Source organism: Dipodomys ordii, unplaced genomic scaffold (assembly GCF_000151885.1).
Source record: "Dipodomys ordii isolate 6190 unplaced genomic scaffold, Dord_2.0 Scaffold16, whole genome shotgun sequence".
Lineage (NCBI taxonomy): Eukaryota > Metazoa > Chordata > Mammalia > Rodentia > Heteromyidae > Dipodomys > Dipodomys ordii.
Window position 1 is genome coordinate 5358612 of NW_012267232.1, and position 27257 is coordinate 5385868.

Here is a 27257-nt window from a genome sequence, read left to right on the forward strand (position 1 = left end):
ATTTATTTAAAATAACAAAGAGGGCTGGAAGGTTCCTCAGTGGTAGAGTGCTTGCCTTGCATGCATGAGGCCCTGGGTTTGATTCCTCAGCATCACATAAGCAGAAAAACACGGAAGTAGTGCTGTGGCTCAAGTGGTAGAGCGCTAGCCTTGAGCTGAAGGGCTGAGGGACAATGTCCAAGCCCAGAGTTAAAAAATAAAATAAAATAACAAAGAAAATCAACAATAAGTAAAACATAAGTTGCCTTATTTTCATGGGTTTCTATGCATTTGGCCACAAGTCATTGTATCCTTGGGCCAGCAAGGTAAGCTGTTACTCTATTAGTTGAACTCTGCTTATCACTGTCTACGAGTTCTGCTTGTTAGCAGAGCCCTTACACTTAATTCAAAGGAAAAGATAATTAAAGGGAATGTCTGATGGTAGAATGTTGTGTTGCATTTACAAACAGCCTGATTGACAATACAGATTTATAACACAATCAATCCCCTTATATTTGACATATTATGAAGTATCTTGAGGTGATTTAATTGTTAGACCTATTTGGTCATGGATTGGCTAAATTAATTATTCCTAGGACAGCTGTTTTAAAAATGCTATTTATTGAGAATTTATCCATTCTGGCAGCAAGTTTGTTATTTATATGCATTACTAGATTCAGTCTCTATAGTTAGAAGAGGTAGGTACAGTTCCCCCCATTTTACAGATTAATAAACTGAGAATGAGAAAAAAACACTTAAGTAATTACTGAAAATCAAATACTGATTGAGGCTGGAATTTGAACTCAGACATATGAAAGTTTGTTCCTTTGTTGTTCATCAGTGAATAAACAATAATCTCAACCATGTTGAGTTGCAGCATTGTTTCATTATCCTTTGAAATATACTATTATTCCCTCAAATGGTATTCTTTAGCCAAGAGCTGAGTAAATTTAATATACACTAGCAGCCTAGGATCAGTGGTTAACACCTGTAATTCTAGCAACAAGGAGGCTATGATCTGAGGATTACAGTTCAAAGCTAACCCCAGGCAGGAGAGTATGTAAGACTCTTAGCTCCAATCAATCTATAAAGCTGGAAGTGGAGCTGTGGCTCAAGCAGTAAAGTGCTAGTCTTGAGCTAAAGGAGCTTAGTGACAGTTCCCAGGACTTGAGTTTATACCCCAGTATCAGCACACACACACACACACACACACACACACACAAATTCACTAGCAGCTTTTCCATTTTTAAAAATGAATGTTTCACAGTGAAATATGAAGTTACCTTCCTATTTGCTTTTGACCACAATACTTGATCATTAATACAATAGTCTCTTTGGATCTCAAGAATGAACACAGAGGAAATGGCACTGTGGCTCAAGTGGTAGAGTGCTAGCCTTGAGCTGAAGAGCTCAGGGACAGAGCCCAGGCCCAGTTCAAGCCGCCATACCAGACCAACAGCAACAAAAAAAATGAACACAGAGAAGAAATGATTCTTTCTTTTTACATTCTCTCCTAAAGCCAGTATCATTAGATGTAAAAGAAAAAAATAAAACAACAATATTGTACAGTGCTGATTATGGCTCTAACACTTATGATTCTCTAACACATGTGTAAAAATATTTTTATAAATACAAAAATATTTTGTATTTACTTAGTTAACAAGGTCTTTTGGTGAATATGGCTTCTAATGTTGAGTGTGATGTTTCTATTTTCAACAGAAAGTTGAGGAAACATCTTTTTTTTGGGGAGGGGTCCGGTCGTGGGGCCTGAACTCTGGGCCTGGGTGCTGTCCCTCAGCTCTTCAGCTCAAGGCTAGCACTCTACCACTTGAGCCACAGCGCCACTTCCGGCTTTTTTCTTTTTGCTTATGTGGTGCTAAGGAATCGAACCCAGGGCCTCATGCATGCAAGGCAAGCGCTCTACCATCTTCCCAGCCCGAGGAAACATCTTTTATAGGCATATTTTAACCATTAATGTTCAATTTTATATTTGTAATGTTTTGTAGCTGTTGGAAATGTCTCAGGTTATTAGGGTATCATGTAGGAGGAACTCTGCAAAGGTTCCAAGTGAGCAAATTCTGGGCAGGAAGTCTGCCCAGGTGATTGGTAAGAACTTACATTCACAATATGTATGACTGGCTAGTTTGAAAAGCAGTAAAAGTTTATCTCTGCAATCAACCAAAACCAGGATAACCTGCCAAAGCAGGAACTTACCAGACAAACAATTATTACTCAGCTGGTGCTCTACCACCTGAACCACACCTCTAGACCCCAGAAAAACAATTCTTTTTTTTTTTTTGATGGTCATGGGGCCTGAACTCTGGGCCTGGGCGCCATCCCTAAGCTCTTTAGCTCAAGGTTAGCATTCTACCACTTGAGACACAGTGACACTTCCGGATTTTTCTGCTTATGTGGTGCTGAGGAATTGAACCCAGGGCCTCATGCATGCAAGGCAAGCACTCTTACCACCGAGCTACCTCCCCAGCCCCAAGAAAAACAATTCTTATAATAAGATGAGACTTAACTAAAATAGCTTTTCGTAAGATGGTCACTATCCTAAAAATGGCAGTGCTCATGTCAAGTAACCACTTTGACAGCAAAGATTCTAACTCCTATATATCCTTCTTTCTAACAGTTTCTCTATACCTAACTACATGATACAAATGAATCCTCTTGAGTCTCTTAAATTGGATGTGTCCTGCAAAGTAAATATCCCAACCATACTTGAACAAATGTTAGGTCTTTGAACAGACTACCTCTACCTTTGGATTCTCTGGTCTGAACTAATTAAAAGTCAAGCTAGAAATAAACTGTGTAGAATTTATGATTAACATGACTTTAAATAACGATGGAGTGGGGTTTTTTGCCCACACAAAATAATCAAGTAATGTTTTCATTGCAATTGAAAAAAATATTGGAAAGGCAACCCAGTTTATTGTACTATATTTCCAAGGGTAGGATTGTAGAAAGTACATTTCTTCAGGCAATAAAGTGTTTTACAATTATAAATGTAGCTGCATGTAATCAAGTTTTCTTTTTGGAAGATAGAAATTCGAAAAATTTCTTCTAACTTGGAAAAAATTTTTGTCATTTTCATGAATCACTCAGCAATCAGCCATGTGCTATTTCAAAAAAAAATTACTACCTTGGAATGTCACTTGATCCAATGATGTTCATATTCATTCTCTATCACTGTCTTCTCTCCCCCTTCCTCTTCCCTACCCCCCCCCCCCCTCCCTCCATCTCTCTCTCCCCATCTCTCCCCCCCCCGCTCTCTCTCACACACACACAGGTTTGGCAGAGAAGATGCAGGACCCATTATCTCCAGCAATGGTTGTCTGAGTGAAAAAGACACTGCTTGGTATAAGGAAGAACACTTAGAACTCCTCCCTCCCACACAGAAACGGAGGAACAAAGATAAACAAATGCAGCAGTGTTACTCACTAGACACCATGTTGAAAATGAACTGTACAATTTATGGTTAGCAATCGGAGAGAAAAGCTGGAGAGAGGGAGGAAGGGGTGACCCTGTCCAAACAGAAATGTACTCTTTATCTGACTGACTTGTAACTGTAACCCCTCTGTCCACCACCTATAATAACACTTAGAAAAAAAAAAAGAACTCTTCCGTCCCAATCAATATCACCTCAGAGAGCTGGAAACAGACTTTCTTCTGCTGGAACCTGTGGTAGATGATCAGGCCCTGGACATTAGGACTGCTGTTTGGGAAGTCCATCGCTGAACTCCCGCAAGTCGCACGGTGGTTCACTCGCCCAGCTAAATTATACTAAACTAGAAGGCACCGAGAAATGGACAAATGATTCCTGCTTCCATGAACCCGTGCTCCTGCCGACCTGACCGTGTGAATGTCAACCAGGTGAGCAAGAGGAGGGCCTGGCTTGGAGCTGAGAGGGGGAAGGGAAGGGAGGCACCATCAACCACAGCGTCGAGGTCTCCAAGCCTAGCCTCAATCTACAGCATGCAGTGCAGGTGGCACCGGTATGGACGATCGCTGAGCCTGGACCACGGGTTATCTAGTTAAAGCTCCTCCACAGCAGCATCTCCTAATGTGCAGGGGCTGAGGGAGGAAGGGGTCGAGCCTCTTCTGGGGCCTACACCCAGATACCGGGATGCGGGCGCCCCTCGGGACCGGGGCAGCCGCCTCCACCCCCACCCCCCTTCTAAGAACTGGTGCAGCGGCAGCAAAACCCAAATTCCGTGCGGAAGCCCAGGTCTGGGGGCGGCGGGCGGCGGGCTGCCAGCGGCGGAAGGAGAAGGGGGCGTCCTCCGCGCGGCGGCGGGCGCAGCGCTCGTCGACGGCGGGTCGCCGCGGAGACCAGAGCTGCCAACCAAATGCCAACTGCTGGCGCACAGGCGCCAGCCCCCTCGCAGCGAGGAGGGGGGGGGCGGTTCGCACACCCTCGGCTCCGAAGTTGACTATACCCGGGGTCGGAAGGAAGCAGGGAGAGGAATGAGTCATCCCGCCTAATTCCGCCTTCCCGACTCCCCTAGCCCCCGCGCACCAGCCCCCTCCCAAGATCCTGCAGCCGCCAGAGAAGATTGCGCTCAGCCTCCGTCTTCACCACCACCACCACCACCACCCCGCGCCCCACCGTGGCCTGCAGAGAGAGGAGACAGACAGGGCAAATGGCCAATGAGAGCTCTGCTCTCTCGCCCGTCATCCAATGAGCCTCGGATGCCAGGCTGGGCGGGACTAAGAGGGCAGAAGTGGGCGGCCCGGGAGCGGAGCACGGCGCGGCAGCTCCGAGGCTCTCAGAGCTGGAGCCTCCCGGAGTCCGCGCCTAGAGGAGACGCGGGAAGGCGGCAGCGGCTGTGGTGGACACGACCGGCCCTCCGGCCACCTCACCAGCTCCGGCGTTCGCTGCTTGCAGCCTCAGCTGCCAGCCACAGTCCTCATGGAAGAGATGGAAGAAGAGTTAAAATGCCCCGTGTGTGGGTCCTTCTATCGGGAGCCCATCATCTTGCCCTGCTCGCACAATTTATGTCAGGCGTGCGCCCGCAACATCCTGGTACAGACCCCGGAATCCGAATCTCCCCAGAGTCGCAGGGCCTCGGGCTCGGGGGTCTCCGACTATGACTATTTGGACCTGGACAAGATGAGCCTGTACAGCGAGGCGGACAGCGGCTACGGTTCTTACGGGGGCTTCGCCAGCGCTCCCACTACCCCCTGCCAGAAGTCTCCCAACGGCGTCCGCGTGTTTCCGCCAGCCATGCCACCACCGCCCACCCACCTGTCACCGGCCTTGGCCCCGGTGCCTCGGAACTCCTGTATCACCTGCCCCCAGTGCCACCGCAGCCTCATCCTGGATGACCGGGGGCTCCGCGGCTTCCCCAAGAACCGCGTCCTGGAAGGGGTGATCGACCGCTACCAACAGAGCAAAGCCGCGGCCCTCAAGTGCCAGCTCTGCGAGAAGGCGCCCAAGGAGGCCACGGTCATGTGCGAACAGTGCGACGTCTTCTACTGCGATCCTTGTCGCCTGCGCTGCCACCCACCCCGGGGGCCTCTGGCCAAGCATCGTCTGGTGCCGCCGGCCCAGGGCCGCGTGAGCCGACGGCTGAGCCCGCGCAAGGTATCCACCTGCACCGACCACGAGCTGGAGAACCACAGCATGTACTGCGTGCAGTGCAAAATGCCCGTGTGCTACCAGTGCTTGGAGGAGGGCAAACACTCCAGCCACGAAGTCAAGGCCCTGGGGGCTATGTGGAAACTGCACAAGGTGAGTTTTGTGGAAGCGTCCTCCCCCCCCCTCTCCGCCCCCCGCAACTCACTTGGATCCTCACTTTTGCACCAGAGAGTCCCTCCTCCCCTCCCTTCCCCTTTCCCAGCGGGGGCGCAATGCAGGTGCCATCCAAGTCCGCCTTCCTGGCTCTGGTGCATTGCAGGAAGCCTCGGGGAATAGGAAAGTTGAATGTCTCCCAGGGAGTTGTTGCAGGGATGCCTTAGGGGGAGCCGCCTCCTCCTGGGGTGGGGGGCGCTGCCTGTGAGGGCTGAGCTCAGAGCAAGCGCCCCTTCCACGCGGCGGGTCTGCAGCCCAGGGCCGCCGCCAGACAGAATGTGGGCAAAACGCTGGCGTTGCTGGGCAGAGCCGCGCCAGTGTTGAAGGCTGCCAGGCGAGCTTCAAGGCCCCTCGGGACTGAATCCCCCCCCCCCGTGGAGGGGGCGGGCAGGGAGGTGGGGTCGCGCGGACTGCAGGGGGCGGTCGCTGCTGGATTGGCGGACGCGGTGTTGCTATGGGCAGAATGCTGATGAGCTTGAACTGGGCCAGGCCTGGTGCTCCCAGCAGAGGCCACACAGGTTGGAGTGCCTAAGGTTCCTGAGAGTGGAGGGGACTGGGGGGCGGGGAGGGGTCGTCCTGTGGTCGCCATAGCAACGTGGCATGCAGGCTCCAGGCTTGACCCTCCCAGAAGCAGATCTGAGTGGCAGGGCTAGAGTTTTCTGTGCAGTTCCTGTTTGAAAGCCAAGTAGGCTTTCATTCATCCACACCTCCAGGCTTTCAGGATTCAACCTTTTAATTCCTTCAATAGTTGTATGTGCAAACTTTGGGACACTTGTTACTGGATTTACCTTTGTGGTCTGTTTGATAAGGTTTCCACCACAGCTGGTCAAAAGTGTTTTTCATATCATTTGAAGTCATGCCCCTCCTCTGCTCAAAATCCGCTAATGGCTCTATGTATTTTTCAGACTATCACCAGTTCTGTGCGCATTCAGCCTCCTCAGAGACCTCTTTGACTCCCACTCATTCCCTCTGTTCCAGCTACACTATGCCTCTTGGCTCAAGCAAAACCAGACATCTTTCTGCCCTAGGGCCTTTGCATTGATTGTTGCTTTCATTATTAGGAAAGCCTGAATCTTTCCCAATGCTTAGGTCAAAGTGGCTTCCTCACCTGGCTTCTTCCCGTCTGTTCTCAGAGCTGAGCAATCTGGATTGAGGCTACTTGGCTGGTGGTAGTGGTCACCATCTTTCCTCAGACATCCTCTAGTTCAGCCCTGCTTGATTTTGTATCATTCTGAAATGATACCACATATGTGAATTACCATGTTACTCTGTGTGTATGTGTGTATATGTGTTTATGTGTTTGTCCTGGGGATCAAACTCAGGACCTGGGCCTTGTTCCTGAGCATTTTTGCTCAAGGCTATCACTCTACCACTTGAGCCACAGCTCCACTTCTGGCTTTCCTGCCTAGGCTGGCTTTGAATCTCAATCTTAAAATCTCAGCCTCCTAAATTGGTAGGATTACAGGCATGAACTACACAGGAACCCAGCTTTATGTTATTTTTCTATTTATCTGTTTCCCCCTTCCACCTGAAGGATAGAAGCTTCATGAAGAAAGAGATCTTTATAGTATGATACCTAGATTGCTTAGAAAGAAGGAAACCTCTCTGCTATGATGTGCTGAAATTTAACTATGACTTTTTATTTTTTGTCAGTTTGGGACTTGAACTCAGGGCCTGGGCACTGTCCTTGAGCTTTTCCACCCCAGGCTAGTGCTCTACCACTTTGAATCACAGCTCTACTTCTGTTTTTCTGGTGGTTAATGGGAGATAAGAGTCTCACAGATTTGCATGCCCTGTCTGGCTTTGAACCACAACCCTCAGATCTCAGCATCCTGAGTAGCTAGGACTACAGGCACCCAGCTGACTTTTTAAATAATCCACTTAGCTGCAAGTATGGAGAGCAGGGTAGAGGCTGGGATTATTGTCAAGAAATTAGCTTTACATCACTGAGTTTATACCCAAAAATGAGGCAGTGAAGGTGATGTACAGGCCTCTGATGTGGCCCAGGAAGAGTTTCCCAGCACTCCGTGGAACCCAGAAAGGCTAGCTTTGAGGGATGCTAACCCTGGGGTTAAGGCAGTAACAGTGATGATTTATTCCCAGACAAAAGAAGGGAGGAGTGTCACTATTTTAATTAATCACTGGAGGTTTTCTCAACTCTGTCCCCATTAAATGTGATCCATGTTAACAGTCACTTGTATTTTCCTTTATAATCAAGTATACTATATTACCACAGCTGGGGCCTTTCTTTGGTATGTATTTAAGTCTACTAACCATACACCACTGTTTTTCTTTAAAAAAAAAAAAACGAAACAATGACATTTCTGAAAGTTTGCAAAACTTTAGTTTACAATTTTTCTTCATATTATGATTTTACTCTCCAACTGCTAACTATAGTCTTTGCATTCAAAAGTGTCTGAGAAATTAATCACTTTGTCTATGTGAAGTGCTTAGTACTACATACTAATTAGGATGATCAAACCACAGTGTAAAAACCTATACTTTATCCATTAAGATCAAAAGGCACCTTTCAACCCCATGAGGCTTGAGATATTAATTCATTTGTTTTACCAATAATGCTAGTTATGAGTAAATACTGTAGGGTTGACAGGGTTGAAATTTCGATGTCTGATTAAAAAGAATAATATTAAAACCCAGACATATTCGATAAGATGGCTATACGACTATTAGACCTCCCCATTTTCTCACATTTTCCCAAAGTAAGTAGACCTCATTTTTGTTCAGTTTACTTATAGCAGAATAATTAAACTGCCTAGAAGAAGTAAGGCAGAAAGATGGCAGGTTTGAATATTCAGTTGTCATCTGTCAGATGAACAGCAAACTTTATTTCCCAGCCTTATTTCCTTAATAAGGCAATCACTGTGTTAACACTCCATTTTCTCTACAGTCTATATTTTAATTAATAATTAATTATAATTAATAATATCACTACAAAAGTGTATGGACTAGAATTTCTATGCCCTTCACAATAAAAGAGAACCAAGAATTCTACTTAGTTCTCCTAAGGTTGGGCAGTTAGTTATCAACACAGACTGTTAGGAGACCTGAAAGTTTTATTTTAAACATTCTACCATATTAATCATTTCTAGATGAAAAAAATCTTGTGACTAGCATTCTCTTAGGTATACATCATCATCTTTCCCATTCAAGGAAATATGGCTGCAGTATATTGTTAACTAGTCCTAAAAACAACAGGTTAAAATGTATCTTAATTTTGTCAGCTGATTTAATATTAAAATTTTTAGATTATTTGTGACCTTCAAAATCCAGGAAAAATAATAATATATGAGATGGCCTTACAAATATCCAGCAGCAGATTTTAGTACTAGTATTTGCTATAGTTCTTTATTCAACTCAGGCTGATAACAAAGAGTTACATTTTTAGGATTTACAAATAGGCAGTTGTAATTACTATTGTCACTTTATGATCTTAAGCAGTTTACATTTCTGAATTCTAACATTATTGTTGAATTCTTGATGTATTTTTATCAATCCCTGGGTCAGTAATATATTGTAATGATTCCTTTATGTTGAGGCTGTTTAGAAGATTTGCATTTCCTTTTTACTATCTATTCTATATCTTTTCTCAAATGTTGTTTCTTTCTTCTTATTTTAAAAGAAGATTTGCAATTTAAACCCATTAAAAGAAGATTTGCAATTTAAACCTATTAAAATAAACTATCAGTTGATATACTTTTATTTGAAAAGTGTTCTGGAAAGAATAATTGTTTAGTTGTATGGTAGCGTTTCACCAAGTATTTTTGTAGCCAAATGCATTAGCCCGTCAGTAAAATGATGTTTGGTTGATTATGTACCTGAAATAGATATTTTATAATCTATATGTGCCAATAGTATAAGAGGTAGTCTATGTCCAGTTTTTAAAAAAATTCTTTTAATTCTCCTGTAGCACAATCAGAATATTCTGTGTGTAATGTAAACACACATTTTAAGGAGGATGTTACAGAGAAGAAAATTATTCCCCTCTATACCCAGACACAGTGAAAGAGCTAGATGCTGGGAGGGCTAGGTTTCAGAACTGATATGGCTAAGTTACTCCCTGGACTAGACAAGTTTCATACCTTTTTGTGTTTCCCACCCACCCACCACAACCATGGAAACCATTTATACCTGCAGTTATGAAAGTGTTTCGAGAAAATTGTTTAAATGTTTATAATTTTCTGATCTTCATTTAGCATAGCTGTGAACTGTTGATGTAAAACAGAAGTGAATGTCTTACTGGTTAACAAAGACTATACAAAAATCTCATCCCTCCCCATTAGAGAATACTTTCTCTTTTCAGAGTATAAAGTGTGTGGTTCACAGTATCTCTGAAAAGTGGCTTCAAAGAAGGTGGCCCTTGTGCTCATTGGGGCAGAGAGAATACTCAGTTGGATTAGTTTCCAAGAATATGAATACCACACCAAGATCTATTAAGCAAACAAATTTGCTTTTTCATAAGAAAGCTAACATGGTCACTGATGACTCTATTGCTTTCAAATTCTCCAGTAAATATATTGATATCACCTTGAAATAGCTGTAATTGTTTTTCCTATATATGGAATTAAATGATGCCATTAAATATAATTGCAGGCCAAATAGCACTGTAAAAAATATCTTCACTGTCATCTGCTACCAGATAATTACAAATAATGTACAGGTGGAAGTTATTCTTACCAGCAATATAATAACTGAGTTTTTCTTCACCTAGATATGTAAATGAAGTTCCAGTATGTGTATACAGGTTTGGGTAACCCTCATCTGAAATACTTGAGGCCAGAATGTTTTCAAAATTTGGGGTTGGGGAACATTTTTACATAAATAACAAGTTATCTTGGCAGATAAGACCCAACCCAAACATGGAACTCATTTACCTTTCATATATACTTATTCACATAGTCTGAAGGTGATTTCATACAATATTTTTAGTGTATCAGTGTTCTGACTGGGACTCATCACATAAAATCAGGTGTGAAATTTTCCATTTGTGACATGTACACTGAAAACACTTTGGATCTTGGAGCCTTTCAGATTTTCATGATAGAGATACTCAACCTATAACTTTGGCATCCAGAGGAGGGTAAAACTCATTCCATGCTAAAGGTTTAACTAAATAATTCTAAATAATCACTTAAAAATCATAGTAAAGAATAGAAACTCAAGGAATTAATCACAGAGGATTTCATGGGAGGTGAAACAAAGTCCAGAGACTGGGAAGCCAGAAACTAAGTTCACTATCAGTCAGCTTGGACACAATTATGCTTCTGTAACAATCTGCAAAGCTCAGGAAATTATAAGAATTTTTCTCACTCTTCTCAAGATTCCAAATGTTATTAATGCTAGACCTTATTGCTGGAGTATTATGCTTACCTAGAAAAGTACATACTAGTCCTATAAATAAAAATAGGCAGTTTTGCTTTAATAAAGAAGAAATCATATGTTATTTAATGATTTAATATTAACTACCTTTTTACCACTGGTAGCCTTCACTGATCTATTTGCTGATTTCTTCAACTATTTTTAGTTACATGACAGTCTTAAGGTAATTTTTATTTAAAACAACTCTTATTCAATATATTTTTCCAATGTTACTTTTCTGGATAATAGGCTGGACAGGGTGGATCTGTAATCAACTTTCTGAAAGTAATCAATTTTGTTTGTTTCCAAAGGCAAGAAACCTCTGAAGAACTATGTAAACACTCAAGAATTTATTTTGTTTTTACCTATACTCTAGGTTAGAATTTATTCCACAAATTTTTCCTTGCTGAATAATTTTGGGAGCCCTCCACTCAAAACATACTTCTTATAGTTTCCATCACGGTACATTATTTGATCATGTATCTTTTATCTATGCTTCTTAAAAATTATTTTTATTATATATGTTTTATCTATGCTTACACTGTGCCACTTGGGATGTGAGTCATCCCTTTGTCCAGCATATCCCCATCTAGCCATTGTCCAGAAGACCTAGCCTGTCTTTTTAAAATATAATTTTATTGTTACTATTAAGGTGTTGTACAGAGGGGCTACCAGTTTCTAAAGTCAGGTAATGAATATATATTTTTTGGACAATGTCACCCCTTCCTTTACTTTCCTCGTTTCTCCTTCCCATCACTGCCAACAAGTTACATAAGTTATTTTGCACATGATATATACTCAATAGCATGATTGCATTTGCTCCCTCTTCCTCTTTCCCTTTCTGTATTCCCCTTTATGCCTTCTAAGAGGAAACAAAAATCCCAAACCAAAAAAACCTGTGACCACTACTGACAACATAAAACATGTTTTTATTTCTTGGAACTCATTTTGATAAGTAGTATTTTATATGTTTAGAGAAGTTACACCTTTGGTTTCCTCCCCTAAGGGTACTAGCCCATCTTCTTGTCCACCAACTTGTCTTCTATTCCTTTCTTAGACCACATTTTCAGATTCCCACTAACAAACCTTGTCAAGCCTAGCTCAAGTGAGCCAGCTTCAACAGGTTTGCATCAGACCAGCCAGCACATCTGGAACCTGATGCTGTGTTCATCCTGCTGCAGCCACAAGCCGCCTCCATCCCAGATGGCTTTAACTGTAGACAATGTTTGTTCACTCTAGAGAGAGACTTGTCTTCATTTTGGCTTACTCATTTTTAAGTTGAAGAAGCAAGAAAACTATTCTTGAATGTCTTGTCTTGAATAAATAAACATCATTGGCTTGTATCCTCTTCTACTCATCTACTCCATGATTTTGACTTCTGTTGTACCCAAATCCAGTGTCTCAGACAGACCTAGTCTCAGTCCCTTACACATTCAAGATTTGGTTCCAAATTACCTTGCCAGCCTCATGCATTGTCTATCTACCTCCTCCCCACAGCTCCTCTATCCAGATTCAAACACAAACCAACCTTCACTTACAATTGTTTATGTTAGAATTTTCCACTGGGCTCTAGTAACTCAGTACCACAGACTGTCTCTTATGTATCTTTGTTTCTCTCATTTCTGGACTACTTGGTAGATAATAAAGACTGGTGAAATGAAGAAAAGAATCAGGAAGAGGAAGATATAATTACCAATATAATTCCAACATTTTAAATTTCATACATTAGCCAGATTGTAATGATTAAATTTGAAAACTGCATTTAATACTTTCTTATTAAAATGTACCAAAAACTACTAGCCACATACTGTTCTAAATCATTTAAGCATTTTCTCATTTAAACCTTATAATTCATACATCTTTCAATGCAAACCCAGAGCACAGAGAGGTTATAAAGTCATAAATAGTTGTAAGTAGCAGAATTTGAATCCAGGCTGACTGATTCCAGAATTCAGGCATTATATCGATGTTCTGTCCTACCTGCCAACACACCCAGGAAATATGTGACTTACAGAGCAGAATCTTGGGGGACCATAAATTACAGTGCTATAACAGCTATATTCCTTTATTTCTCATGAATGAAAATTGTTAAGAAGCTTAAAGGCATTTTTCTCCTAAGTTTTCTTGTAAAAGGATAAATTTAAAGAGGAAAATATGGGGTTTGGGGAAAGGAGATACAAATACATTGAATATTGCATAAACCAGATCATCAGATGAGAGGACCAGGATGAGGTCACATATATAAGCAGTAAGAGTCTCTCAGCTCATCCATGGAGTCATTGTCCACTTTGGTTTTGTTTAGTTTGGGGCTTAGTTTCTTGAGATCTCACTATGAAGCGAAGACCAGCCTTGAACTTTTTTTTTTTTTTTATAATGTCGACTCATGTCAAATTCAGAATCTTCTTGTACAACCTCCCAAGTGCTAAGATTACAGGGAGTGCCACAACACCCAACTTTTGTTGTCCTCCTTTAATAAAACAATGCACCTTAAAACTTCCAAAAGTAACATAAAAATAAAACTTAAAGATAAAATTATGTATGCATTTTAAGTATCTATTTCTACAGATCTGAAATATTTATAAGTTCATTTTGGAAAACACAAAAATATGTTTAAACCTGCGGGCAGTGCCAATAGCTGCACTGTGTTTACCATCAGTTTTTTCCTTGTACCTTCATACCTGTCTGGCTCAAATGAAACATGAGTAATCATTCAAGAATAGATAATTGGCCTGTGTTTCATCATAAATGTGAAAGAACAGAATGTATGAATTGGAAATGGCTGTTAATTAGGAATGGATTTAAGCTGGCTAACCAGAATTCCTTTTCCCATGCCTTGCTGCTATGGTTTTAAGGTGTCCCCCAAAGTTCTTATGTTTGAAGCTTCATCCCCAATACAAGAGTATTGAAAGGCAACACCCTTAAGAAGTGATCAGCCCCTGTGTAGATTAATGTATGTGTTAAGATTACTTCTAGGGGAAGAAGGTTCCTCATGAGAAGATGAATGTGGCCCCCTTTCTTTTTCCCTCTTGCCCATGCAATGTAATCTATCACGTTAGGATGCAGTAGATGGTCCTCGCCAGATGTGGCTCTTCCATCTTGTTCTTGTTAGCCTCAAGAACTCTGAGACAAAACAATTTCTGCTCACTGTAAAATGTCCAGTCTGGTATTCTTTACAGCAGCACAAAACAGACTAAGACACTTGCATAAAACTAGAACTGAATGGTTTGGGTTTTTTTTTTTCTAACATCTCCGATCAAAGAGGAAACTGTTCTCCAAAGATTTAGCTTTGGAAAGAGAATGCTAAACATTATTCTTAGTTGTGAGAATAACCACCTTCTGTTGATAGCCCATACACATAGTTGATCAGTTCTCATCTACTGTATATTTTTGCATGTGAAACTGACTGTTTATCCACTGAGCAACAGTTCTGCTTTGTTGAGATTTCTGTTCAGTTCTCTTGACTCTGATTTTGCCTGCAGACTACATTTTAAGAAGTAACTGACACCAAGTATTTGTCACTGCTCTGTGCTCCAGGAAAAGTCTAATCGGGGATAACTTTGCTTTAACCTGCCATGTGTGCCCATTAAAACATTTTCCTTTCTCTGAACAAAGCAGCTTGCAGAGAGGAGTAAGTGTGAATAGGGGAGGATTAAACAGTTTCTACCTAGAGCCGATTTTTATAATGGGCTTTGTGATTTTGTAGGAAGCAAAATCTAGGACAGTCAAATATATATATACATAAATATATATGTATATATAAATATATATGTATATATACACACACACAGAAACATATACATATATATACATATATATATATATATGTATATGATATGTGGTATAGATACTTACAGGCCTAACTGTAAATACAGCTTGTCCAAAGACAAACCAAAATGACTTGATAACATGATCTATGTTTTTTGATGGCTCGTACCTTAGTTTTTTCTCATTCATGTAAATAGCCAACAGCAGATTTTTCAATATTTGGTACTTCTGATTGTATCTGTGCCATCACCACTCCACGCAATTTATGAAACTGATAAAATGGTATTGCTGTGCCCTGCCAGTGTCCTATCCCACCTAGGAAATGTCATCCCAAGAACATTAGTCACATAAAGTCAAATGTAAACTTGGACTTCCATCTGGTCTAATAAATTTTATATGGCATAGATAAATCCATGGTGCTTCTAACAAGTAGTTATTATTGATTTTATTAACCATCAATCATCTGGGAAGACTTAAGAAGGAAATGTGATAAATAGCTTTCAACACATAACCAATGTGGTATGCAGAAGCATAATGTTTATAAGCTACCTGTGTTATCTAACTACCTTCTGCCATTAAGGAACATAATCATATTCAGTATTAAATAAAATTTACTGAATACCTATTTGGTAGTACATAAAAATTTCTCTATTTTCTACTTTGAAGATCAAGAAATATAAAATATTGAGACTTTAAGCCAGGCACCAGTGGCTCACGCCTGTAATTCCAGCTATTCAGGATGCTGAGATCTGAGGATCACGGTTCAAAGCCACCTTGGGCAAGAAACTCCATGAGACTCTTATCTCCAATTAACCACCAGAAAACTGGAAGTGGTGCTGTGGCTCAAAATGATAGGGCACTAGCCTTGAGCTGAAGAGCTTAGGAACAGTGCCCAAGCCCAGAATTCAAGCCCCACAACTGACCAAAAATAAATAAATAAATAAAATTGAGACTTTTATTTTATTTATTTATTTATTTTGTCGGTCATGTGCCAGAACTCTGGGCCTGGGCTCTATCCCTCAGCTCTTCAGCTCAAGGCTAGCACTCTACCACTTGAGCCACAACACCACTTCCAGCTTTTTCTGCTTATGTGGTGCTGAGGAATCAAACCCAGGGCCTCATGCATGCAAGGCAAGCATTCTACCACTGAGCCACCTTCCCAGCCCCCAAATTGAGACTTTTATGAGCAGAATTTTCTAGGCTGGCTTCAACAAGCTCAATGTAGTATAGAATGTGACTTATTCTCTTAGGATCCAAAAATGACACATTTATAACAGTCTAGGACATAGATTGTTTTTTTGATATCACTAATATTATTATTATTATTTTAGTTGTGAAAATACTGTACAGGGGGGTTACAATTACATGGGCAAGATAATGAGTACATTTCTTATCAAGCATTGTAGCTTCCTCCTTTGTTTCCCCTTCCCGTCCCCTCCTCACCCCGCCCCCCTACCCAAATCTTCCCCTCTCCCCCCTTCCCCCCCCCACCAAAGTTGTAAAGTTCGTTTTCGACATAACAACTTGTACATCTCATTGTTGCAATGGGTACAACTGTATCCCTATTTAAACTATTTTTTCCCTTTCCCCTCCACAAATTATACCAACATCAAATACAGTGAAAGCAGGGGTTATACTATGGGGGAGGGACATACAAAGCAACAGAGAGATAATGTTATAAATGTGTTAGAAACAATGGCATGAAAGAAAAAAATTTGAATACATATCTTAGGGTTCATTTCCCTAACATCAACTTATATGACCTTTTCTGCTTGACTCAGACATATACTAGATATTGCAAATAAGGGAAACCATGGGACCTATGTTTCTTTGGGCCTGGCTTACTTCACTTAATATAATTTTTTCCAAGCCTTTCCATTTCCTAACAAATGGGGCAATGTCATTCTTTCTGATGGAGGCAAAGAATTCCATTGTGTATATATACCACATTTTCTTGATCCATTCATCTACTGAGGGGCATCTGGGTTGGTTCCATATCTTAGCTATAGTAAATAATGCTGCAATAAACATAGTCATGCTGGTAGCTTTAGTGTGGTCTTGTTTGTGATCATTTGGGTAAATGCCCAAAGTGGGATTGCTGGGTCATAGGGGAGTTCTATGTGGAGTCTTTTGAGGAGCCTCCATACTGCTTTCCAAAGTGGGATTTTGATTGTTTTATCACTATGTATTTCTAAATATATGGGGGGGGGAAGAAAAAAAATGTGGAAAAGCCTGAAGTAGTAGTAAGGTCCTGGTACGAGATACAAAATCTATTGGTAGGGCTGGGAAAGTGGCTCAGTGTATACAAAATCTATTGGTAGGGCTGGGAAGGTGGCTCAGTGTAGACTGCTTGCCTTGCATGCATGAGGCCCCGGGTTTGATTCCTCAGTACCACATAAACAGAAAAAGCCAGAAGTGGCACTGTGGCTCAAGTGGTAGAGCACTCACCTTGAGTTGAAGAGCTGAGGGACAGTGCCCAAGCCCAGAGTTCAGGCCCCATGACCAACCAAAAAAAGAAAGAAAAGAAAAAAAATCTATTGGTATTCCTTAGCAAATTGCTGCACAAATATTTCCACAAATTTCTGAATTCTGTTAATCTACAGAGAAAAATTCTAGCATTAGTAACATACTTCATTCTTTTTATTTATTTATTTTTTTGGTTGGTCATGGGGCTTGAACTCTGGGCCTAGGGGCTATCCCTCAGCCCTTCAGCTCAAGGCGAGCACTCTACCCCTTAAGCTACAGCGCCACTTCTGGTTTTCTGGTGGTTTATTGGAGATAACAGTCTCACAGACTTTCTTGCTTGGACTGGCTTTGAACTGCGATCTTCAGATCTCAGCCTCCTGAGTAGCTAGGATTATAGGCGCGAGCCACTGGCACCTGGCACATACTTCATTCTTAGTCACATCATATTCATTATTTGATTCTAACACAACATGTTAAATTGCTAACATTATTTCAGAGAAGTTAAGTTATTGCCTAGAATCTCATAGCTTGAAAAAGATAGAGCTTAAGCCCAGATCAATTTATTTAATACACAAGCCCACACTCTTCTCAGTTGTACCACAGTGAATACTATTTTGGTTAAAATGTATTTCCAGTAGTCATTTTTAAATGAAGCAAATAGCCATTAACCAAACATTTTGCGCTGAATCTAATGTATAAAGCTCTCTGCTGTCCCCAGTCAACATACAACTACCTCCCTCCCACTCAGCATGTCCAGAGGTGGTCTTGCTCCCATTTGTTTCCTCATTTCCCTTTTCTGAATAAGAACTAAAGAGTGCAAGCATCTTAACAGTGGGGTCAGGTAAGAGTGTAATTTCAAAACTAATATAATTTCAAAACCAAAGACCACAAATTAAATACTTCAAACCCACACGAATTTCTGTCCAAATTGGAGATATAAAAAAAATCCGAAAACAGAAGATGAATACAATGCAATGCCTGAGTACTGAGGCTGTTCCTCTTCATTACCCCAGTTCCATAACTCCTGATTTTGTGAAGCTCACATCCTTAAAATGCTGTATGACATTCCAGTGGTTGGTTTCTGTTAGCTTTAGGTTATCATCGTGGTATTTGAAAAGCTACTTTCCCTCATTTGGAGCTACAAATTGATAAGAGTCAAAATCTTGAATTTTAAAGATCATTTGTCCAAGACTCTCTTAAGTCAAAAAAATAAATTGATTAAAAATTAGTTCATTAAATTATCAAAGTGACACAATACATCTTGCCCAAAAGCATTTGTTAAAGAATTATGAACATCCAAGAGTGTACTTTTAATTGCTTCTGTATTTGTGTGTGTATGTGCATGTGCATACATCACATCTCTGTGTAGGCCTGTTTAATGAAGCTCAATTGAAACAGATTTCTTCCTTTGGGGGACTCTCCCATTACTCCAGATATCCATAATTACAGGTGCCTTTTCCCCCTACACTCTATTTCTACAGCTATCAAGGTTTACCTTAACCTGTTTTTTTTCTTCAAGGAGAATTTATATATGTCTCTATTATTGAATTGATGTTCCTTTGATATAAAGAATATATCTGTTTTTTACTTTAACTTTGGCATTACCTTTGCCCAACAAGCCAATCTCTGACCACCACTCCATTCTTCCTCTTGTCTGTCTGTGCTCTACTGTGAATCTTCTGCTTTCCTGTTTGTAAACCCAGTTTTGCTCCCAATATATAATCTTTTTTTTCTGGAAACTTTTTGGGGAGGGTTTTATTGTTGTTGATGTATTTTGCTTTGTTTCCTGCAGTGCTAGGAATTGAATTGAAGGCCTCAAGCATACTAGGCAAGTGTTCTATCACTGAGCTACACCCCAAGTTTATTCTGCAATACTTCTTGGTCAGCTGTATGTCTTGTTCACACCAGTTTGTGTCCAGTGTGCTCAGTCAGCTTCTGACCAGAAACTTCTGGGGAGTCTGCCTGCCTAGTCACTGTGGCTTATATGCCTTCCATCTTTAGCCAGATACCAGCCTTCCAAGCCCTGGCTTTATTCCCACTGAAGGTCCCTGTGTTGACAGCTCCTCACATCATATCTTGCGTGTAGCAGTGTTAGGGCTGGCACTGATCCCAACAGTAGATTATTGTGATGTACTTGGCCAATAACTTGCAATGTTAAACTAAGATTACAGCATGACATCTAGGTTGTATCAAATGTACTCTCATATAACTCTCTTCTTTTGAAAAATGTAATAAAATGATTAAACTAAATGTAGCTGAGAACATATTGACAAGCTGGGCATTGGTGGCTCATGCCTAGAATCCTTGTTACTCAGAAGGCTGAGATCCAGAAGATCATAGTTCAAAGCCAGACCAGGCAGAAAAGTTTGCTATACTATTATCTCCAAAATAACCAACAAAAAGGTAGGCCAACCTCTTCAAGCATGATGCCCAGTATCCTCCCCCCACACACATACACACATGTGTGTGCATGCACACGCAGAATCCACTGAAATTAAACAGCTGATTGTGTGTGTGGGGGGGGTACGGGTGTGTGTGTTTGTCTATGGGGCTGTTACTGGAGAACCTAGAGTCTTGGGCATACTAGGCAGGTGATTTACCAAGGCTGGCCATGAACTTGTGATCTTTCTACTTCAACCTTTAAATGATGTGCACCACTATTCCTGGCTTAGAACTGATATTTAGTAGAACCTAGATGTTCTGCCTACATAGAGGACATAAAGAATAATTTACGAATTTCATGTGTAATGTAGAGAGAAATAAATTAGAAGGTAGAAGTTTATAACCTAATTTGGAAGTTGGCCAAAGACTAGCCAGCTACTCTCTTCTGAGTGGAGCCAAAGAGCTCAATTATGTTATAGTTTCACTCCATTAAGTCTTCTGTTTACTTTTATGAGAACAAAGCCGTCAATTTATTATTTAAATTATTTATTTTTCAGTTATTATAGCTCTTCAGTTTTGTCAGTTACTAAGGTTTCTAAAACTATGTGTACAAAGGTTATTGGGAAATAGCCATCAAAATTGACTCAAAATTTTATTTATTTTTCAGATTGTGAACATTTAAAGTTTACAACATGATGTTGTGGGATACAGAGAGCTAGTTACCCTAGTGAAGCAGATTAACCTAGCAACTGTATAACTACTGTACAGCTTTATCAATGATGGTTCTCATGTTGTATGTTAGCTCTCAAACCTGGTTCATCATATCCAGCTGCTACTTTGTGTCTTTTGACTTATTTCTTCTAATTTTCTCCACTGTTGTAACCTCTATTTTATTTTCTGTCTTTGCATGTTTGACTTTTTTTCTTGTTGCACATATAGATAAAATGGTACAGTATTTTTCTTTCTGTGTCATACTTATTTCATTTGATATAAACATAGTGTATTCCAGGTGTAGGCAATGGTCTAGCTAACAGGCCACAAATAGCAGACTGTCCTTTTTATTCCAAGGCTGTTAGTGTGGGTGCATATGTGTGTGGTCATGCGCACACATATATTATGTATATGCATATTATAATTTCTTTAGCTATTTGTTCATTGGTCAATATTTAGATTATTTTCATATCACATATATGTTGTATATGCATATTATAGTTTCTTTAGTTATTTATTCATTGGTCAACGTTTAAATTATTTTCATATCTTAACTCTTATCAATCCCAGAGTGTTGCTTAGAGAACTTATTCAATTAGGGTATCTGAAAGGTTAGCATAAAATTTGCATAGATGCTGGAGTTGAAATTTTATTCCTTTTAGTATTTGTTTAGATCTCAGAATTTTCTCCAGAAGTTGGGTCATATTTATTTGTGGTATTTTAGCATGTACTTCCTGTTCTTCTGTTCTTTAGCTTTGCTAGCCATGGTGAGGAAGTTAGATGATCTATATTCAGATCATTCTTCCTCATGGTAACTACCTTGAGGCTTACTCTTGTTGGCTTCAGGGTACTGGTGATAAGACATGGACTGTTTAGTAGATACTGAGTCCCAGGTTCATTCAGCTTCTCAACTGAGATGTTCACACCATAGAAGAGATTTCTGATTTGAACAAAGCACTTTTATATTCCCAGAAAGGAGACTGGCCAGTTCAGACAATAGTAGGTGACTATCTTCATTCCCAGATACTTCTTGAGAACTGGTCTTTGCAACATATTGAAATCAAAGTCATAAAACAGCCATCAATGTAACAGGCTTTGCAGGGGGAATTTTACTATGTGATTCCATATCATTGTCTTTTTCAAACTGAACTTTTCTTTGATTTAATAGGGCATTTCACCAAAGATGGGATAGAAGGCTTTGTGCATATTGAAGCTGAGATTTATGGTCAGGATTTAAATTCAACAACTCATGGTCACTTCACCTCAAACCTTAAGATATTACATCTTGGCCATATGAAATATGAATATATGAGATATGGGTTCTTTTTCTGAATCTACTGAAATTCAGGAGCACAATGGAAGTATTAAAAATATGGGCCTTATTTCTTGTGGGGAGGGATAGTGGGTGAGCTACTTGTCTTCTGTGCTTCAGTTTTCTCATCTGTGAAACAGAAATCATAATTGACTTACCTCCAAGGAGTGTGAAAATGAAAATAATGGTAGACATAAAGCCCTTGGAACAGAGCCTGGCCAGAATGAGTTCTGATTAATGTGAGCTATTGTTACCTGTTAAATCATGCTGGCAACTTCTGCTTAGACCCACAGATAGAAAGACCAAATGACAGGATGAATATATGAGAGTCTTTTGTAAGAAATCTAAGTTATCATTATGGCTGTGTAACTATATAGATAGTGGGCTACACAAAGGGTGGAGAGAATGGCCACAGTGCTCATAGCTGATTTCCTATGTATAAGGACCCTTCCCCTGGGAATGAGGGAAGTCAAGTAGCCAGATAAACCAAAATGACAGAAGAAGAAAGGGAGAGGGAAGAGATCTAGGAGATAAAATCTATACTAGTACCCATAGTCATACTTGATTTTTGAGTACATATTATTATTTGAAAAGAGAGTGGGGAGGCTGTACATTATGTGAATGAATCTGGAGCCGGAAACGTTAACTTCTTTATTTATGTGACTGTCTTGATTTAGATACATAACTTATCTATGCCTCAGTTTCTTCATCTCTGTAACAAGAAGACTTTACTTGCTAGAGCTGTAGGGAAGGTTCAGTGATCTGTTTTTTTTTTTTTTTGGCGGGGGGAGGGGTCCAGTTGTGAGGCTTGAACTCTGGGCCTGGGCGCTGTCCCTCAGCTCTTCAGCTCAAGGCTAGTGCTCTACCACTTGAGCCAAAGTGCCACTTCCGGTTTTTTTCTTTTTGCTTATGTGGTGCTGAGGAATCGAACCCAGGGCCTCAGGCAAGGCAAGCGCTCTACCACTGAGCCACCTTCCCAGCCCAGTGTGAGCTTGTTTTTGAAGACACTACTTGCCCACTCTATTCTGTTTCAAGAAATAACATACTGGCTAATCAGTAATAACCTTGGTCTACAAACCACACACATTGTCATTTTCTTACAGAGAAAGGGGTATACTGGGAAATTAAGAGGGAATTAAAAGCTGGGTGCAGGTGGCTCATGCCTGTAATCCGACTACTCAGGAGACTGAGATCTCAGTTTGAAGCCAGCCTAAGCAGAAGAGTAGTCCCTATGAGACTCTTTATCTCCAATTAAATACTCAAAAATCAGAAGTGGTGCTGCAGTTTAAAGGGGTAGAGCCTTGAGTAAAATTGCTGGGAAACAGTGCCCAGGCCCTGAATTCAAGCCCCATGACTGATCAAAAAAAAAGAGGAGGAATTAAGAAGCTGTTTTTTTTTTTTTTTTGGTCCAGTTGTAGGGCCTGAACTCTGGGCCTGGGCGCTGTCCCTCAGCACTTCAGCTCAAGGCTAGCGCTCTACCACTTGAGCTACAACACCACTTCCGGCTTTTTTCTTTTTGCTTATGTGGTGCTGAGGAATCGAACCCAGGGCCTCATGCATACAAGGCAAGTGCTCTACCACTGAGCCAACTTCCCAGCCCCTGTTTTTTTTTTTTTTTTGACTGTTTGCTTCCTGAAAGGAGAAATAGGATCTGGTTGAGAAAGATAAAAAGTGAAAATGAAATGGATAAATATGCTTATGAATTCTCACAGTGCACCACAGGGATTTTGAGGATTGAGTTAGGATATGAACTTGGCCTGGAATTTTTTTCTCAGGTAAGAACCACCATTTGGTGCCAAATTTCTTAAGGCAGTAATGAGTTGCTCATTTTAGTTGCTAGATTCCTTTCATTTCAAATGATTACAAGATTCTTTTTTCATGCAGGAGAAACTGATAAGTTGGAGTTTTGTGCTTGTCATTGCTGCTATTCAGTGGCTCTGATTTATAGCATTTGCCACAGCTGATTTTGGGCCACCTGCTGAGATCATTGACCTTGGAGATTGGAAAAACCATAGAAGCCAGCTCCAACACACCACTGCTTGTCAAATTTTAGCTTTACATCAGACAGGAGGAACTGCCAGATTGCAAGTTTTCTAAAATTATTTAAGTTTGCAGCTGTTAAAAGAAAAAAAAAACCTGATATGTCACAGAAAATTTCAGGGTAGAAATCATGAATGTATAGCTCCAAGAATTTCCACGAACTGATCATACTGTATAATTAGAACTAAATCAGGAAACAGAATCATCACTCCCGGAAACACTCCTCATGTTCCCTTCCTTTCAGCAACCTCCACCCCCACCCCTGCCAAGGTAACCAGTATCCTGATTTCTAACAGCACGACAACTTTGCCTGCATTTTGTACATCATAAATGTAATCATAAAGCATCATGGCTTCTTTTGCTCAACCTTAAATTTGTTGGAATCACTCATATTATTGCAAGTAGTTTTATATCATTCAGTTTTGATTGTTAAATAGTATTACATTTGAGTATTTCACAATTTATCCATTCTAACATTGGCAGGCCTTCTGTAGTTTGCATAGTTTTGGGCTACTGTGAGTTACATAGCTGTAAACATGATAGCGTTTGTCTTCTGCACACACATGCAAGCAATTTGTTGGGTGTATTCCTAGAAGAGTTGTTGCTGGGTGATGAGTACCTATGTATGCCCTCAACCTTTACATATACTGCAAAGCTGTGTTACCAGATTGAGGGTGCCATTAAAGAGCCTTTCCAGCAATCCTCATTCCTACAAGTACTTGCTATTATTCAACTTTCATATCTGCTAGTCCACTGGGTGAATAGTGTGAAAGAGGTGCAATATCAAAGGTTTTCATATGTTTTGAATTAAATAGACTCTACTGTCATTTGCCCATTTTTCCATTGAGTTGTCTTTTTCTTAATTATTTGTTCCTTAAATTTCTTTCATAAATATGGAAAAGGAAAACAAAATAAAATCAGATTCTAAATTATCCTTGCAATCTTGTCTTGTGAGCTAAAGATACCTCATGAAAAAGCTCTAATCTCTACGTTATCCTGTTGTTGTTTTTGTTGGTTGGTTGGTTGGGGGGTTTTGTTTCTTTTTTGTCATCTGTGGGTCTTGAACTCAGGGCCTGGGCGCTGCCCCTGAACTTTGCTACTGAAGGCCAGCACTTTAGCACTTTGAGCCACAGCTCCACTTCCAGTTTTCTGGTCATTAATTGGAGATAAGAGTCAAACGGACTTTCTTACCAGGCTGGCTTTGAACCCTGGTTCTCAGATCTCAGCCTCCAGAGTAGCTAGGATCACGTGTAAGCCACTGGTGCCTGGCTTATCTGGTGATTTTTGTCGGTGTGGTATTAAATCTTTATCATATTTGTGCATATTTCAAAGTATATCAACATATAATAAACATATTATATATATTATAAACCAGTTTAGGGAGAAGGCTTCTTTTTTTTATCAGTCATGGGTCTGAACTCTGGGCCTGGGTACTGTCCCTCAGCTCTTCAGCTCAAGGCTAGCACTCTACCACTTGAGCCACAGTACCACTTGTGGCTTTTCTGCTTATGTGGTGCTAAGGAATCAAACCCAGGGCCTCATGCATTCAAGGCAAGCATTCTAACACCAAGCCACCTTCCTAGCCCAAGGAGAAGGCTTCTTAAGAGCAAACAGTATAAATGAAAATACATTTTCAAAAGAGAATATTTCTTTCTTAAATGAAAGTAAGAACTATTCAAATAGTCCCTATGAAAAAATATAATTAATTGAAACTTTGATGGTATTCAAAAAGTAATTCTGATTTCATATTAAATGTGAGTTTTCGAAAATTTCCAGAAGTGTTCTGCTTTTTCCTTTTCATTATTTCAATAAAAAAAATTTTCTTTAACTGTTTTGTGTTTTTTTGTTTTAATTTGTTTGGTTTTTGCCAGTTGTGGGGCCTGAACTCTGGGCCTTGGTGCTGACCCTCAGCTCTTCAGCACAAGGCTAGTGTTCTACCACTTGAGCCACAGCACCACTGCCAGCTTTTTCTGTTTTCTCTACCACTTGAGCCACAGCACCACTTCCGGCCTTTTCTCTTTATGTGGTGCTGAAGAATCAAACCCAAGACCTCATGCATACAAGGCAAGCACTCTACCACAGAACCACCTTCCCAGCCCTCTAAGTATTTTTTAAAAGAAAAAGTCTTTACCACTAAAAACAATTCATTTTATGTATTGAATAGCCTATTTTACTTTTTAAAAAATACATGTTTAGATACTTAGGTATAATCTATTAAATATCTACATAATATAAATCTATTAAATATAACAATAAATAGATCATTAAAAAAATAAATCATGCTGGGTGGCTCATGCCTGTAAACCTAGCTACTCAGGAGGCTGAGATTTAAGAATCACAGTTCAAAGCCTGCCAGGGCAGAAAAGGCAGAGAGACTCTTATCTCCAATAAACCATTAGGAAAACAGAAGTGGCACTGTGGCTCAACTGGTAGAGCACTGGCTTTGAGCCCAGAGTTCAAGCCCCACGACTGACCCCCCCCAAAATAATAAAAATAATAAATAAAAATAAATAAATCGCTTATTTTCAGAGTTACTCTCACCCTCTACTCCTTGTATAATGAAATATGAGAAAACATCATGACTCCTTTTTGTTGTTGTTGTTGTTTTGGTCGTGGGGCTTGAATGACTCCTATGTTAAGAAAGAGTTAAGTTTCCCCATGAAAATTGGGGAGTTTTTCAAGGAAATAGAATAGGCAATCCAAAAATTCATATGGAACAATAAAAGACCCTGAATAGCAAAAATGCTCCTTAATAGAAAGAACAGTGATGGAGGAATAGCAATACCAAATTTCAAACTCTACTACAAAGCCACAGTAATCAAAACAGCTTGGTACTGGCACAAGAACAGACTCCAGGACCAATGGAATAGAATTGAAAACCCAGAAATGAACCTATAGACCTATAGCCATCTAATCTTTGATAAGGGAGCTAAAAACAATAGAATAGAAGAAAAACAGCCACTTCAGTAAATGGTGCTGGCAAAATTGGTTAATCACTTGTAGAAAACTAAAGCTAGATCCTTATGTATCACCCTGCACCAGAATCAACTCCAAATGGATCAAAGACCTCGGAATCAAAGCAGACACTCTGAAAACATTACAGGATGGAATAGAAGAAACCCTAGGACTCCTTGGCACAGGCTGAAATTTTCTTAATAAAGACCCAGAAACAACAAATCAAAGAAAGGTTGGACAAATGGGATTGCATGAAATTGCAGAGCTTCTGCATGGCAAAGGACATAGCTAGAAGATCAATAGAAAGCCCACAGATTGGGAGAAGATCTTCACTAGCCATACAACAGACCAGGGTCTCATATGTAAAATAAACCTGGAACTCAAAAAATTAAATCCCCCAACAACAAATCTTCAAAGAAACAACTGCCCAATAAATAAGTGGGCTAAAGACTTAAAGAGAAACTTCTCTGAAGA

General features: G+C 40.4%; 1 protein-coding gene across 3 annotated transcripts in view; it reads left to right on the top strand.

Moving 5' to 3' along the window:
* Nucleotides 1-4586: 4586 nt before the first annotated feature.
* Nucleotides 4587-27257, top strand: part of Trim9 (tripartite motif containing 9) — a 113579-nt gene continuing 90908 nt past the window's right edge. For 2 of the 3 annotated variants that reach the window (XM_013012249.1, XM_013012251.1), the window contains exon 1: nucleotides 4587-5716. In XM_013012249.1, the coding sequence (XP_012867703.1) occupies nucleotides 4895-5716 (822 nt within the window). In that variant the 5' untranslated portion in view covers nucleotides 4587-4894. The remainder of the gene's footprint in view (nucleotides 5717-27257) is intronic. The other variant, XM_013012250.1, reaches the window with a different exon arrangement.